Source organism: Bubalus bubalis, chromosome 6 (genome assembly GCF_019923935.1).
Source record: "Bubalus bubalis isolate 160015118507 breed Murrah chromosome 6, NDDB_SH_1, whole genome shotgun sequence".
NCBI classification, from domain to species: Eukaryota; Metazoa; Chordata; class Mammalia; order Artiodactyla; family Bovidae; genus Bubalus; species Bubalus bubalis.
Window position 1 is genome coordinate 67590085 of NC_059162.1, and position 17532 is coordinate 67607616.

Consider the following 17532-nt stretch of genomic DNA (forward strand, 5'->3'; position numbering starts at 1 on the left):
ACACATAAACACCACATCCATCCACAGTCAGAAGTCAGTGCCCAAACTTTTCTAGGACTCAGCCCTTATGGGTTGCTTGCAGATACAAAGTATGTAATCAATCAACAAATTAAAGAGAAACAGAAGCCTTAACTGTGAAACTGATGGCTGTTTCTACTTTTGATTTTAAGATCTATCCCCAGACCCCTCCCCAGCAAATCACTTCCTAATGAAATCTCTCTCTCTTTTCTGCTTCCTGAATCTTTCCAGTACAAGTTCCACCTTTTCAAAGAAACTTTCCTTAATCCTACCAGAGCAGAGATCTTTCTCATCTCTGTATTCCAACAATAATAACTATTTATATCCAGTATTTCCCATACATTTATATTTACCATCTATCTCTCTGTCATCTATCCATCCATTCATATTTCATGGTATGTTGTTTTTTCCCCACAGGCATTCAAAGATTTCTAAAGGTTGGGTCTTGCCTTAAACTCCTTTGTACTCTTCAAACTCCTTAGCATTATACATTGCACAAGTGAGTAGAAGTATTTTGATGTTTACTTTAAAAAGTCTGACTTTTTCTTGCATGACAAAAGCCACCTTTTCACACAAAAGGAGCACCTCCTAAATATTACTTTGGTTCACAACCATAAAACGTAGTAATACATAAAGCAGAACAGTTGGGTGGTTTCAAGAGGTAGCTTTATAGAGCATATATGGAATGGAATGGTGTTTTAATAAAAATATATTAACAGCTTCAAATAATGGGAAATACATTTAAACTGTATTAAAATATCTTTTTAGAATCAAGAAACTTGATTACAATTCTCCCAGAGGCTTCACACTCTGAAACCAGAGATTTATTATTCCAGGGAAAGAAAGCTCAATTTCTTAAAAATTCATCTTATTAATTATTAGCCAAGCCATGCAGCGGCTTCCCGGAAGGCACAGGAAAATAGGCCCTCAATGATGAGTTTCAAGCCAATGGAAGCTGAGTCTGTGCCTCAAGCCTTCTGCGCCTGCCTGGGCACTGCTCTCCAGGGCTGTGATAATTCAGCCCTGAGCATCCGAAGCAGAGATCAGATAAGAATCTGCGAGCCTGAGCAGCGGCCAGCAGAGGACTAGCTGCTATTTAGCTTCCGGCACCCTGTCCGAGGTAACCGCTCGGACTGGTACCCGCTCCATTCCCGGGTCTCCTCCCATTAGGGCGCGACTCGGCCGCCAAACCCGAGGCTTCAGGAATCCAGCACCCAGCAGTAGCTGTCGTTCCGGGGATGAGCGGTTCTAGTTCCAGGGACGGTTCCTGTTAGGAAATTAGGCTTTGGGGCGCACCCATCTCATCCCTGTTCCTTAAAAAACTTTGCTATCTTCTCCAAATAGAAATTCACGCCAAATAGTAACTATCCCATCCCACCCCGCAGGGTCCACTCCCCCTTCCAGCCTCCGAATGGCACCTACTCACGGCGCCTCCCAGCCCCGGGGAAGGGGGCAAGCTCAGGTGTGCGGGATCCCCAGGCTGGGTGGCGGGCAGGCTGGCGAGCGAGCTGTCACCTTGTGGTCCACCACGCCGAGGTATCCGTCCAGTGGCCGCGGTCCCGCGGGGGTCTCCGGGCGCGGCGGGGGGCTGCTCTCTGCCGACCGCCGCGAGCTGAGGGTCGCCGCTGCCTGCTGCTGCTGCTGCTGCGGGGGCCGCTCCTTCTGGCCTCCGAGGCTGCTGTACACGAGCAACAAGCTGGTGCACATGGTGGTGAGCGCTAAACACACTGCCAGACCATGGCGCTGCGGGCGGGCGGGAGAGAGCACAGGAGAGTCTCTGAGCGCCGACCCGGGAGGAGCGCGCCCGGCGGGGACACCAGCACGACGGTCAGACAAGACGGGCGGGGGAGGTCGGGGTCGGGGGCTGCATGGCTCGGTTTCTACCCCGGCCGCTCACAGCCCGGGCAGAGAAGGCACAGTCCCCGGGGGTACCGCAGGGGATGCTCCCTGCGCGTCGCTGCTCTCGGCCGCCACCGCCTCCCACATCTCCTGGCAGAGGACAGGTGGTGCGCGGCGCCCCGCTACGCGAGGGACAGCGCTCCGGCGGCGGGGGCAGGGGTGGGCTTGCACTTTGGGAGGGGGCCCTCTGTCCCCAGATCGGCTGCTGGAATGTCTAGCTTCCCCTTTCTGGACCCGTGGAGCTCTACCTCGGCCATCCTTGCAAGTTTGAAATAACGACAAGGAAATCAAGAAAGTCGGCAAAGGTCCCCCGCTTCCCGCCCCTCTTAGTTTTTGCCAAGCTGTTGCTTTAGGGCAATCCCCATTCCCAAACAAGACGCCCACCACTCCTAGGTTTCTCTAGCTCTCCGCTGACCGCTCGGAACTCTGGCCGGAGATCCAGGAGCCCAGCAACCCGAGTTCCCGTTCCGGCTCTGGGATTCCGAGCCTAGCAGAACTGAGGAATCGGGAGTAGACCCGGAGCAGGTGAAAAGTTCTCCCTTTGTAACGGGCGATCTAGCAGCTCAGGGTTAGGCGCCCTGGAGCTCTCCCGTGCGCCCTGGGGACGCTGCGCTCCGGGATCCCGCCGATACCCAGAGGAGTTACAACAAATGACTCACCACCAGGGTCTTCATTTTGGGCACTTCTTTTATGCGGAATCCTTAGGCACACGCGTCCGGGGCCACTTTTTCTTGGAGGGTTTCCATCGTGGGTGATGGGGCGGAGGCGGCTTTGATTTTCGCCCAGCGGCCAGCCTCGGCTGAGTGAGCAGGGGAGCCGCGGGACCCAGGAAGCGCCGCTGTTGCAGAGATTAGAGACAGAATTAAAACTGAACCGGACCCTCGTAGTCTCTCAGCGATCTACACAACTGCCGCCTGCCGCCGCCTGCTGGGTCCTAAAAACCTCTTCATTCCCCCCTTCCAGCCCCCAAATAGTAATCTCAGCGGAGTAGAATTTCTTGGGCGAGAGAGTTAACTGTGCCAGTAAACCCACCTCTTAGTCAAGGGCTTATTTATCTTTTATGAAGTCATCAAGTAAAAAGGAAGAGGGAATCCAGCTGGATTCTGAACATGATAGCCATTTGAAAATTTGCAAACTAATATTTCTGTTTTGTGATTTCGGTAAAAACAAACTAACAACCGAAATGTCAATAGCTCTATTTATAGAATTTGCGTTTATGTTCTTAGCAGGGAGGAATCTGTCACGAAAATTTTTTTCAAGTAAATTAATTAATATTTCAGTTTTCCAATTGTAAGCTTTCTGATATTCTCTTCCCGCTTAATTTTACTTTTTTAAATTTAGTGATTCTCATGCAATCTTTATAGCCTCATTTTCATCCAAATTATTACATTCATTACGTTTTAAATATTGTAATTTATTTATTTTTATCAGATCCTTGAGGTTCCTAGTGTTCATCTAAATGATTTAAGTGTTAAGAACATTCAGCACATCATACCCACAGGATCAACTGGACCTGTAGATTCTTCTTAATTTAAATGAAAGATTTCTGGCTGCTAGAGATAAAATTGTTTATTGCTTATTTTGTAAGAATCTTAAGGCCTTTAGTGCTCTCCTTGTGTTGTTCTACTGGACTGACAGTATATAATTTCACATTTAGAACCCCAATTGAAATTTTAAAAAATAATTATTTGTTTTTTCTCAGGAAATGCATATCAATATCTTGTTTAAAGGATGATCTCCCCTTCTCCCACCCCACGTTGAATTACAAATGGCATTTGCTAAATGTCTAATTTAGTTAGAAACATATTTCTTGTGAAATTGCTCAGTGAGAATAGTTGTCTTAATGTATTACTCAATTTCTCACCTGTAGCAGTATAATGTTAAAGATTGCATTAAGATGAAAATGATCAGCAGACCAACTGAACCATAGGCACAATAAGAGCTTTCTCAAGGCCAAAGAAGGCATTACAATCCGTTTTTTAATCTTCACTAATCCATTGCTGGACTGATGATACAACAGAAACTATTTTTAACTTATGAAGCATCCTTCTATACTCAGTATTAAGAAAGTTAAAATTAGTCAGTGCAACAATGACTATTAATGCTACCTGTTTGGGGGGAAGTGAGAAACATATGGGATTTAGCCTTTCAAGGAATAACAAAAATTTCCAAACAGTGTCCAACATTGCCAGCCTTGAAGCTATTTATTCAATTTGTGCTTTAGGCATGAATAGTACCAGTTGTTAGGGCAAAAAAAAGCAGCAGCCAGAGGAGAATCTTATCGGGTCTTGGCAATTCTTTATTGGATGGTTGCTCTTGACACTCAAATTAGGGAAACAAAGGACCATCTTGATGAATTGGTGCAAGCAGATTATCTGTGTTTCTCCAGGGCTACTTTTGAGATGCTACTAGACATAGTTTCTGCATTTTTCAGAATGATTCCCATCTAGTATGTTGCCCGGTGACCAATAAAACCCTTCTAATATATTTTGCCATGCCAAACAGAGCCATCATATTTATGATTTAAGCTCATGGCAGCACGTTGGACATCTGTTACACAGTATGTCTGACCAAATTCATTAAGCTTGTGCTTTTTTTTCCCCTCTCCTGGGATAGCAGTTAGCAAGTAGCTCGATCTACTTATGAGATGACCGGGATAAATTTGAAAAATGTAATTCTGAAGTTGATTTGAATAATTTCATGGTCTCTGGCTCTCAAATATTTGATTAGATTGACGCAAAGGCTTTAGGCACTGTGGTCTGAGAGACAAATGAACAAGGGGCCTTGGGGAGGGCAGATAAAACAAGTGACAAAAGTGAACATCCTTGTGCTGTTCAGTGTAATGATCATTTAATGATCATCTGCTATCTGGTGATTTTATATTAGGAAATTCAGAGAGGAATAAGACACAGATCCTGTCGTCTAAGAGCTCACAACCTAAGGGGTGTGTGTGTGTGTGTGGGTGTGTGTGTGACAAGTCTGCAAGCTGGTAATGAAAGACTGAATTAAACATATATTTGTCAAGTGCCCACCATATTAAGCATCTCCTCTAAGTACCTATTACACGCCAGACATGGGGATACCTGGATAAATAGATGACATGCTGCCCTGAAGCAACTCACAGCCTATTATTCCCAAATAACTGCCATGAATCTTTATATTACAAAGAATTAGGAAACAATCAAAATGCTTGGCTTTGTTTTCAACTTCTGAGTGCTAGCTTGTTATTACCCGAGGGGCTCAATATCTTAAGGGTATCCACCTCTGTTGATGTAACTTTTTGCACACTTTTCAGTTAATACTTTGAAGAGCCAGAAACAGCAGAAAATAAGCAGCATTCACAGACACTTGATTGACTTGGAGACAAGTAGACAAGTCAATACAGTTTTTTAGTTCACCTAACTTGTCCAGTTCAATACTAAGTGAGTCGAGGAATCACAATTTGCTTCTCAAAATCCAGGTAGCTGAGATGGATTTCTCACCATTTAAAATTTTGCCACAGTTCTGCCTCTGGTGCCATCACATCCAATCAGACAGATTCTTACCTATGAAAGCAAAAGAAAGGAAAGGGAAAGAAATCGCGTGTTCCACTATGTAGGTTATGAGGCAAACTGAAGGTGAGGATTTATGAAATAAGGCATGCCATAGATTGAGAAGGTGGGATCTAGAGGTTGAAGGGAACGCCTGCCTGTACACAGGGCCACAGAGGCACCAGAAAGCTCCCAGGGAGAAGGAAAGACAGATTGCTGGAAACTAGTGAGCCCTGCCCATGACTGCTCAATGACCTCTCAAATCAGAAACAAACGTTTCAAACATTCCAAAGATGTATGAAAAGCAGAAAGCAACATAGTGTAAACTGCATTAAGACATAACTGATTTCTACTTTATGATCTTAAAGAAAAAAATGCTATGATAAATGCTACAAGAGCATAAAGTTTCATAATGGCAGAGAGTCCCAGAACAAAGTGATACTTGTTCCTCAGTTTCCTTAACTCCTTTTACTTCACCTGCATGTGAGCTCAGTTGCCTGGTGTCTGAATCTTTGGACTGTAGTCTGCCAGGCTTCTGTCTGTGGGATTTTCCCAGCAAGAGTGGGTTGCCATTTCCTTCTCCAGGGGATCTCCCCAACCCATAGCCTGTGCCTAATGGGCTGCATGGTTGGGAACAAATCCATGGAGTTTGGCTGTCAGGACCCAGATTCTGACTTTAACACTTCCCAGTGCTGTGACCTTGGGTAAGTTATTTAGCTTTACCTTGATTTATTTGTAAAGTAGCAACTACAAGAGCCCCTGCCTCAAAACATTGTTGGAAAGTTAATTGAGATACTACAAGTGAAGTGTCAAGAGGAATAAATACTCAGACCATTGGTTTAGTCTCTAAGTTAAATACAATTCTTTGCGACCCTATGCACTGTAGCCCACCAGGCTCCTTGGTCCATGGGATTTTTCAGGCAAGAATACTAGAGTGGGTTGCTACTTTCTTCTCCAACGGGTCTTCCCGATTCAGGGATCGAATGCCTTTCAGGTAGTCTCCTGCATTGCAGGTGGATTCTTTACTAACTGAGCCACCAGGGAAGCCTAACAGATTGTTAGCTGTTACTAACAATACTTTGATTAATAAATTAATACTTTGATTACTAATACTATGATTAATAGACTGGATTTGAAGGGGAAAAAACAGGGTTTGATCTGTGTGACCAAGACCTGCATGACTTTGACCAAAGAACTTAAAAATATTAAGCAAACTATAAACTGACCTATAAAATGAATATAACTAAGCCCTGCCCCCAAATTGTTGGAGGGGTTATTATGATGTTGTATAATTGACTACTTTGTAAACTATGAAGCACTGCATGAGCTAAGATAATAGAAACTCTTTTCATTCATCCAAGAAATATCAGTTGAGCATCTACTATGTGCCAGGGACATAGTAATATGACAAAGACAAATAAGCCCAGGAAGCTTATATTTGAGCTAGGGCAATGAACTAATATACTAGCATGTCCAGAACTAGGAAAAAATAGCAGGGTAAAGCAGGCTAGAGATTGGGATGGGATGTAGTACTGTTTTAGCTGGGATAGTGACGTTTGAGGAGAGATTTTAATAAAGTGAGTGAGGGAGCCATGAAGCTATCTGGAGGAGGAGCATTTCAGGCAAAGGAAACAACCTATGAAAAGACCATGAAGTAAGAGCTTGGTTGGCACGCTGAAGAGCCAGCAAGGTGGTGGTATAGCTGGGGTTGGAGGGAATGAGAGGAAGAGTTGTGGAGGGGAGCACAGAGCGGTGGTCCAGGGCTAGACTGTCTAGCACCTCATAGACCATGAAAGCACGGAGGGAAGGAAACCCATTGGAGGGTTTGGAGCAGAGGAAGGCCATGGATTCTTACTGTTCTGGAAAGAAAGATCACCTGGCTGCTGTGCAGAAAAGAGCTTTTAGGGGAGCAAGAGAAGAAGGGAGACCGCTTAGGAAGCTCTTGGAGTGGTCTAGGTGGAAGAAGGTGGTGGTGCTTTCAGGAGAAGTGACTGGTTTAGGGATTTGCTGGTACTGGGTATGAGACATGAGAAAAAGAAAGTGGGCAAGCAAATGGAAGGCTTTAGAGCTGGGTAGCTTGGGGAAAGATGTTGCCAATTCCAAGATGATGAATGCTTTGGAAAAGCAGGTTTGGGGGGCTGAAAATGGAAATTTGCATGTAGATGTTCTCAATATGAAATGTCACAGGCGAATGGAATTCAGGCATTATGTTGGGATTAGAGACATGAACAGGGCATCATGGTTCATGAAAGGATGAAGTCACCTAGGAATAAGCCAGGACACAGACGAGAGGAGGTCACCAGCCTGAGCCCTGGGAGCTCCAAATTTCGGATGCCGAGAATAGAAGGCATTATTACAGCAATGATAATACTGAAGAAAACAATAAATGACTCTCTGAACTTGATTTGATTTAGGTGGCCGATTATTTTCATTTTGAATGGATTTTCCGTTCCAAGATAGTTAGTCATTTATGCCCTCAAAGCACTTTTCAAATTCTGTTATTGTACCAAACATATTCATTTATGTATTTATTGTTCATCCTTGCTTCTAGATCATAAATTTTCCAGAATGGGAACTGTGTCTTATTACTGTTTATACCCTTCAAGCCCAGCACATTAAGTGAGAGTAAAAAATATTAAGCACTAACATTTATTCAGCTCCTTACTATGTGCCAGCACTAGTCTGAGACTTTTATATATATTCACTCCTTCAGTCCTCACAACCCCACAAGGTAGGTACTGCTATTTTCCCCATTTCACAAATGAGTGGGCTGAGACACTGAGAGTCAGTTGTGCAAAGTCAGTCAGACTTTGGTGACTTTGGTGAGTGGTGAGCATTAGGGTAGGTTAGATAGTATCACCGACTCAATGGACATGAACTTGAGTAAATTTTGGGAGACAGTGAAGGACAGGGAAGCCTGGTATGCTGCAGTCCATGGGGTAACAAAGAGTCAGACACGACTTAGCAACTGAACAACAACAGCATTAGGCTAAATAAATATTTGTTAAAACAAATAAATATTAGTTTAAGAATGAATGGATAGAAGCTTTGTAAGAGTTCCCAGAACCAAGTTCCTCTACTAAACCCCAAACTAGTCTGATTTATAAGAATATAATTTACACCAAATATTTAGATAATATGACCCAGAACAGTTCCTTGTTTTGTGATACACTGTTTTGCTACTTTTGTTTTTTCAAGGTATACTTTACAGACAGTAAAATACATAAAACTAGGTGTACAGTTTAATGAGTTCTGACAAAATTATGCATTTGTTACCACCACTGCCATCAAGTTATAGTTCATTTCCATCATCCCAGAGAATCCCCTCATGCTTCCTTCCAGTTAGACTAACCCTCACCCAGTAAGCAAAGAGGCAAACATGGTCCTGATTTTCATCTAGATCAGCCTCGTAGAACATGATATAGATGAAAACATACAGCATATGCCCTTTAGTCTGACTTCTTTCATTTAACATGCTATTTTGAGGTTTCTCCATGTTGTTGGGTATTTTAAGAGTTTATTCCTTTTTATTGCTGAGTCGTCATATTGTTTAAAATTATCCAATCTCCTGTTAATGAACATTTGGGTTGGTTTCAGTTTGCAGCTTTTATGAATAAAGTTACTAAGTGCATTCTTGTCTTTTGGTAGATGCATGGCTTCATTTTTCTTGCATAAATAGCTAGGAATGGAATGGTTGTGTTGTGTGACAAGTGTCTGGTTAACTTTAGAAGAAATTGTTAAACTGTTTTCCAAAGTGGTTGGACCGTTTTTTATTCCCACCAGCAACAAATGAGAGTTTCCATTGTTCCCCATCCTGTCAGCATACGGTGTTGGCACTCTTTTAAAGGTCTCTTTGCTTTTGTACGGTTTTCCAGATAAAGCTAGAAATCCTTGCTCAGTATCCCAGGTCCTTCCTAACTACGTGTCCACCATTCCCTTTGAATCTCATCTTCTGACTCTCTACCTAGGGATGCTTTGAATTAGCCAGAAAAACTGTTCTTTGAATTTACAGTATTTATGGCCAGTCAGCTGGGTCTTTCAACAAGTCCCTTTCTGTTGTACTTCTTCACATCTCAGCCTGTACAGCATCCACCAGTATCCCCTCCTTTATAAATCTGCAGGTGGACAGTGAGGCCCCTCCTTAATTCCTCCCCAGCTCAGTTAAAAGCATAGGCTTGGCATCATACAGACCAGGTTTTGCCCAACCTTTGACACTAACTCTAATGTGACCTAGAACAAGCCACTGACTGACTGTCCTTCTCAGTGTCCTCATTTGTAGCAGGCAGATAGTAAAACCTTTCAAGCCCAGTAGCTGTGTAGACAAAACATACTAACATATGGATAGGGTTCATCACCATACTGACTATACAGATGGATCAAACAAAAGATATGCTTTCTTAACGGGTTGCCTGTTTGGTAAAAGAGAGAAGCATTCATCCTCAAATATTTACTGAACTTACAATAATAGTTAATAGGTGTTGTGTGCCTGCTGTCAGGCATTGTGCTAATTGTAGGCTTTTTAAATCGGATAGGATGTCATCTCTGTTTTACCAACAAGGAAACTGAAACACTGAGATGTTAGGCCGTTTGCTCAAGGTCACATGGCTAGAAAGGGACAGAACCAAGATCTGCCCAGGTCTGTCTGACTGCAGAGCCTTCCTTCACAAGCTCCACACTCCACACTCCACTCTTTTCTCAATTCTCTGACTCAAGGCCAAGTCCTCCACTAGATGTTGGAGGTGCAAAGAGGAGAAAGACACAGTCCTCTAAAGACAAATCCATGATCAGGTAATATTACCACACAGGGCTTCCCTGGTGGCTCAGATGGTAAAGAATCTGCCTGCATTGTGGGAGACCCAGGTTCAATCACTGGGTTGGAAAGATACCCTGGAGAAGGTAATGGTTACCCACTCCAGTATTCTTGCCTGAAGGATTCCATGGACAGAGGAGCCTGGTGGGCTATAGTTCATGGTGTTGCAAAGAGTTGGTACAACTGAGCGACTAACTCTTTTTTTTTTTTTTCAGGCTAAGTGTAAAAGTTGAGATATACATGAAGGATTAAAGAGGTCCCAGAAGAGGGACATATGGCTGTGTAAGAGTGCTTCAGATACGATTTCTGGCAAAAGAGGAATGTTTAGTTGGTTTTAAAGGATCACCAGAAATAGATCAAGAGAAGGCCTGTGTCCCTTGGCAGAAAGGACAACATAACAAAGCAAAACTCATGGTAGGCGCTGAAAACAGAGAAAGCGTGTGGGTAAGACGTTACCAGGTTCTGTACATCTGTGCGGGTTGTGTAGTGTGTAAGGATACACATCTAAATGGCTGTTGCAGTCATAGATGCTGCAGATTTGTATGTTTTCTTTTCATCAATTTCCTTGAAAATGACCAGAAAGCATCTTACTCTACACATATCAGAATAGCATAACAATTTTTCGATTAGATGGAAGTAAAGTGTTGTAAGTATGAGAAGCTTTTTAGAAAAAATATTTATTTATTTGGCTGCCCTGGGTCTTTGTTGCAGCCTGAAGGACCTTTAGTTAGGGTTGTACAAACACTTAGTTGTGGCATGTGGGATCTAGGGATCGAACTTCGGCCTCCTGAATTGGGAGCATGGAGATGTAGCCACAGGACCACCAGGGAAGACCTCCGAAGCTTTAAAAATTTGCACAGTAGTACCATTTGGACTGGGAATGGTGGGGTCAGAATTATTTTCTGCTGCTGCTGCTACTGCTAAGTTGCTTCAGTCGTGTCTGACTCTGTGTGACCCTATGGACAGCAACCTACCAGGCTCTTCTGTCCACGGGATTCTCTAGGCAAGAATACTGGAGTGGGTCACCATTTCCTTCTCTGGAATTACTTTCTAGGTGGGGTCTTTGGAGACAGTGAGAGGGATGGCTTTGTAGGGGGAAAGATGGGAGCTAGAGAGAACACCCAGGACACTGTTATGGAAATCCAAGTGAGAGATAAAGTCTTCAGCCAGGGCAATGGCGGTTGGGATAGGACTCAAGAAATGGCAGGTATTATGTTATAATGGTTACAGTGAATCAAATCCTAACTATGCAGACGAGGATTTATAAATACAAAGCAGTGCTTTTTCCGTGCAAAATAGTGCATATAATTCTGGCCACATTTCAAAATGATAAATAATAATAACATAAAAATTGGCTTACATGATGTCTTGGTTTGGGTTCTCATAAGTATACTCTGGGATAAAAAGCTATGTGCAAACATCTCTTTGGGAGGTGAGAAAACCTTGAGGGGAGTAGGGAATTGAAATATGGAGAGAAGGCAGCCAATAAATAATGCATTTTCAATCAAGTTACTGCTGTAGACAACTGGGCCTCAGTCCTGCTGGAGAGATTCTGGCAGCCGGTGCAGATGCCAGGCATGGTTATTCCACTGGAGGCTGAGGGAGAGGTGGTCTTTGTTTGGGCTGCTCTCAGCATGGGGAATTGGTGCTGGCTCTTTGGCTCCTGCTGCCTGCCTCACAGGTGGCAAAGGAGGTGGGCTCCAGGGGCTAGAAAAGTCCCTCTGGCAGAGGCTGGCAGGTACTGGAAGTTTCAGTCCCTGGTTGTATTGAAGTGGCAGAAGCAGGGGATATGGGCAGAGGACCCACAACACCTGCCACATGTGGAAACCGCTCTTTAGAGTTTTCAAAAGATTCAACTCTTTAAGTTGTTTGAACCTCCCAACAACTTTGTGAGTTAGAAAGATGTGTGGTTTCCAGCTGAGGCTGGGAGGCTCCTATTCATAGCCAGTTCCTCCTGCCTCCATAGCTGTGATTCCAAACAAAGACATCTCTTGTCAAGGTCTTTCCCCTTTTCCTCACTACTGACCTGTTTAGATATCTGTCTCCTGATGTAGACTGTGAACTGTTGAATCTAGAAATTTTGTATACCTCACCTTTGTTTTACCAGAGCCTGGTAAACAGGAGGTGCTTAGTAAATGTAACTTAGTAAATGAGTGGCTGAATGAATGATTATAATTATCGCCTTTTTCACTGTTAAAATTGGACTGACAGAGCTAAAGCAACTTAAAGTCACAAAGCTAGTGAGAAGACTACAGGACTTGAACTCAACTCGTCCACCTTCCTCTTGAGAAATCTTACTGCCATGACACAGATCCGTGAGGGTGGACATGGCAACTCTGTTGAGAATTCGTAAATCCCAGAGCCCTGTAACCTTTGGAGTATTAATATTTGAAGGCAGGCCAATGCTAGGAAGAAAGACCAGGAAACTTTGGAGTGGGGGAGTTTTTCACATTAGGAATTGACTTTTGTTTTGTTGTTTATAATATCTCAAAGTAGACTGGGGAAAGACAAACAGGGGCAAACGCTGTGACCCTCCATATGTGAAAAAACTTTCTCTCTCCATGTGTGAAAGACAAAGGACCCTCCCTGTAGGACCCAGTGCGAAACCTGAAAGCTGAGCGAGCATGTGCTATAAAACTCGCTGTGCTCCCCTGTCACCTGGGAAGGCAAGGGTGATGCTGGGTCTACATCCAGGAAGACCGGCCTTTTTGTTCTTTTTGTGCAGCATTCAACATAAGGGGTAGCAGCTGCAAGAGGGGAAGCCAGCTAAAGAGTTTTCAAAATGAATTTAAAAGTGCATTCTTGAGTGTCCTTGCAATAAATTTCTGCTAATGTAAAAAGCATGATTGATCTATAAGCATCTTTCTGCTTCTCTTCCCATTCTAATTTATATCATTCTTGTGTCTTCCTCCTGTTGTTAGGAAATATTGCATATGCCATTTTAAACAGCTGATTCTATTTAAGTAGCATTGAAATATTACACTTTTTAAAAAAAGTATTTATTTTTAACTGAAAGATAATTGCTTTACAATATTGTGTTGGTTTCTGCCATACAGAAATGTTACACTTTTAACCTGTCAACTTAAAAAAAAAAAAAAAAAGTCAGCTTGAACCTTGCCTTCTCATGAAAAGACCTAAATTTGTGACTTTTGAATTTCTTTTTATCTGTGGAAACTGTACTTCACTTCTGTATTAAGGGCACAGGCTCCACTGTCAACTACATCTATGTTGGAATTTCAGTTCTACTCTTTATAGACCGTGACCTTGAGCTAGATACCAAATCTCTCTATGCCCCACTTGTCCCATCCATGCAAGGACGATGGTAATAATGCCCTCCTCAGTGGGGCTATTTAAAGGCTTAAAGGAGATAATGATGAGAATTTCCAATAGGTCTATAGAATTTTTATGTATTTAATCCTTACAACAACCCTCTCAGTTAGCTACTGTCATAGTGTCCTTTTACAGATAGGAAATTGAGGCATAAATAGGCAAAATGTCTTGATCAAGATCACAGAGTTACTAAGTGGTAGTATCAATATTTGGACCTTCACACATAATGAAGTCTATAAAAAAGCACTGTCAATTATCATTGTTGCCTAAATAAAATCTTCCCTGGAGGTTTGTTATGCGAGTTAAAATTAGAGCTTCTCCGGTAGCTCAGCTGGTAAAGAATCCACCTGCAACGTGGGAAACCTGGGTTGGGAAGATCCCCTGAAGAAGGAAATGGCTACCCACTCCAGTATTCTGGCCTGGAGAATTCCATGGACTGTATAGTCTATGGGGCTGCAAAGAGCTGGACACGACTGAGCAACTTTCACTTTCGCTTTGGTTGAGGTAGGAGTGGGAAGCCCAGATTTCTTCCTCCTGCCCGAAGCGGCTGTAACTTGGTTGGAAACCACTGGCCATCCTAATGCTGATAGACAAAAATAAACATGAATTAAAAATGAAAACAACTGATGGATCCTTACACATGTTCTGTTTGGAATGCCTTCTATGTCCCTTTGGATACTTCAGAGGTAACTACCTATCCTGTTGCTTCTCAAATAAACAGCTGCATTTCCTAAGCTGACAGATAAGGTCAGAGCTGTGACAATAGGTTTTGGGGGGCCTGTTTTATAAGATCCAAATGAGGGTAGGTTAGTGGTGTAACCAGATAATTTGCATTAAAATTTGTAGTTAACAACTTAAATTGTTTGAAAAGTATTCATTCATTAATTCATTCAGCAAACAAAGTCATAGAGTACAAAGTATGTATCTGACACAGTTTCAGTATTTGGGGTTTGTTGAGTTCAAGATATAGAAGTAGAAACCCAACTATATATGCTTATACCTCCTCCCCCTGAGCCATCTCACTTGGCACCTACCGGTGCCCCTGCCTGCTCATTCCCCACTGGGTGTGGTCTGGATGACCTCTTACTTGTTGTACCATCTCAAACAAGACACTAATTTTTTTCCCATGTGTTCTTATATATTCTGTAATATTTCTATCATCATTTCCCATAGGGACTTGCATTGTTTCGTTTTCTATGTTCAGAACCTTCCTTCCATGCTCTTCCAACCAAGGAAAACGTCTCATGTGAATTTATTTCCCTTTTCAAGTCAAAAGGCTGGGGTTTTCTTCAGCTTGATATCTCTGAAGGGACAGGGCTGCACAGCATCTAACTTGCAAGATGCTCATGAGGCTTGACCTCTGTCATATGGTAAGCCCTCAGTTACATATGATTTCCTCTCTCCTTAATAACACAGTAGCCTAAGTTACATACTGTGAAATCATTTAGAATATATGCATTGTTATACATCAAGGGCTTAAAATATGGAGGTCATTTCTTCCTTTTCTAAGTTATCATCAAATAGAATTTGGGCTTCCCTGTAGCTCAGCTGGTAAAGATTCTGCCTGCAATGCAGGAGACTCTTGTTCAACTCCTGGGTCAGGAAGATCTCCTGGAGAAGGGATAGGCTACCCACTTCAGTATTCTTGGGCTTCCCTAGTAGCTTATCTGGAAAAGAATCTGCATTGTTATACATCAATGGATTAAAATATGGAGGTCATTTCTTCCTTTTCTAAGTTATCATCAAATAGAATTTATGAACTCTTAGATTCATGGGCTTTCAATGAATGTTATAAAATTGAGGCACTAAAGCTCCATTCCATACTTTGGCTCAGAACTTCTTTCACACACATTTTTGGACATAATAATATTTTGCTATTGTAAAACTTCTTTTCAACCTGGACATTTGTATGATTATTGGCATTGTTTCATGCTTATATGAAGTAGTCTTATGTACCAATGAGCTGATTTAACTTTCCATGTATAAATTTGGTGCTTGCATTTGTATGTGTCAGAAGTGGGAAGGCTAATTGAAAAGTGATGAGATTTGAATTTAAGTGACTTGACATGCAGGAGCTTCTAGGACTAATTATTAATTAATTGCTTCACCTATCTAACATTTATTGAGAACTTACATGGTGATGTGCAGCATACTAGGTGCTGTTAATACGAAGATGAAAGAGTTTCTCAGGAAGCCCATAGGCAATCAGTAGAGACGGTTCTGTAAAGGCTTGCAGCATGGTATGTGGAATGTGCAGCAACAGTTGTGTGGTATGGTGGTAACAAAAAAGCAAGAACAATCAATTCACCAATTTTTTTTTCAGTATGGCACCCCACTCCAGTACTCTTGCCTGGAAAATCCCATGGATGGAAGAGCCTGGTAGGCTGCAGTCCATGGGGTCGCTAAGAGTCAGACACGACTGAGCGACTTCACTTTCACTTTTCACTTTCATGCATTGGAGAAGGAAATGGCAACCCACTCCAGTATTCTTGCCTGGAGAATCCCAGGGATGGGGGAGCCTGGTGGGCTGCCGTCTGTGGGGTTGCACAGAGTCGGACACGACTGAAGTGACTTAGCAGTAGCAGTTTTTCAGTATGCTACGATGAGGCCAACATATCGTGAGATGATTTCCATTGAAAAATAGTTTATACTCTGTTATATTCAGAGATTCCAAGAGAAGGGGCATGCTGTACCACTTAAGGAAGATAGGACGGAATGTGGACAGGAGGCTTTCCTGTCGTGGAACAAGGCAGGGTAAGCAAGTTTAGGACTGGCTTGTTGAATGACTTCAGTGGACTCTGGGGCATAGAGGCTGGCCCTAGTTGCCTGGAAATGGTCCTGGGTGAGTAAGGCAGGTGGATGAGACCTGCAGGAAAGGCAGTTGAGGGTGTGGGGTCTGGATTGCTTGGTTTGTACGTGAAGGGCAGGCTCCTGGGCTGGTTGCTCACTGCCTTTCTCTAGGAATCAGCTAACCCCTGGAGAAGCACTCCCTCCAGAAACAGCAAGTCCCCAAATATCAAGGCATCAAAATATACAAAATGGAGAATATGGTTAATCCTTCCATCTGGGCCAGGGCAACCCAGGACTAAATTAAGAGCAAAAGAGCTTTCTGGGCAGAGGGTTCCATTTACGCAAATGCCGAGGGCCCTGGAAAAATATGTTTGTATCTTAATATATTTGGAGTCCAGAGTCAGGACAACATGTGAGTAGAATGGCTGGGGGTGGGGGTGTGGGTGTGGTGCGGTGAGCAGCAGCCAGTTCTGCCTGGTAAAGGAATTTGGACTTCATTTGAAAGGTAGTGAGGGATAACTGAAGGGTTTTACAGAGGAGGGTGACAGCGATTTCAGTTTCCTTCTGTTTGGTGAAAATCTATGCTGTTAAATCTGTGCTACTTAAAAATTAATGAGGTTTCACATTTCATCTTTGCAAGATAAACAACATGATATGTTTAGTACTTTGAATGGTTATGTAAAGCATATTTACTCTTTGTCTCCTACAGATTGTAAATCCTTGATGTTCTCTTTCCAGCATTCCCCAAGCAGGCAGGTAGTACAGCAGAGAGTACAGGGTGATAAGGCAGTGGTTAGAGAACCAAGCCTGCTTATTCCTTTGGTTGAGTCACCTAACTCCTCCAAAGAGAGGCTCAATGGATAAGACCATTCACTGAAGCTGAAGCTGGTCAGTTGGTGTGGATCCTGTCTCTGCCACTTTCATCTGTTTCTTCATATATAAAATGGAAATAAAAAGAACACCTATATCATAGAATTGATAAAAGGATTTGGATTTGGTTTCCCCATCCATCATGCTTCTGCCAACACCATCTCTTTGTAAACCAATGCCTTATAATGCAGAATTATGAGAGTCTATGTAACATTGGACCAAAGAACGTACATCATGGCAGAATAAAAGGCAATGAGATGATACTTATGGAAGTCACTGGTACTA

The 17532-nt window shown here is 42.9% G+C and overlaps 1 protein-coding gene across 1 annotated transcript in view; it reads right to left on the minus strand.

Moving 5' to 3' along the window:
• ST6GALNAC5 (ST6 N-acetylgalactosaminide alpha-2,6-sialyltransferase 5) overlaps positions 1-2925 on the minus strand; it is a 214474-nt gene extending 211549 nt beyond the window's left edge. The window contains exons 1-2 of the mRNA XM_006068415.4: positions 2577-2925; positions 1534-1761 (exon numbers count right to left, since the gene is read on the minus strand). Coding sequence (XP_006068477.1) covers positions 1534-1761; positions 2577-2591 — 243 coding nt within the window. The 5' untranslated portion in view covers positions 2592-2925. The remainder of the gene's footprint in view (positions 1-1533; positions 1762-2576) is intronic.
• Positions 2926-17532: the final 14607 nt, after the last annotated feature.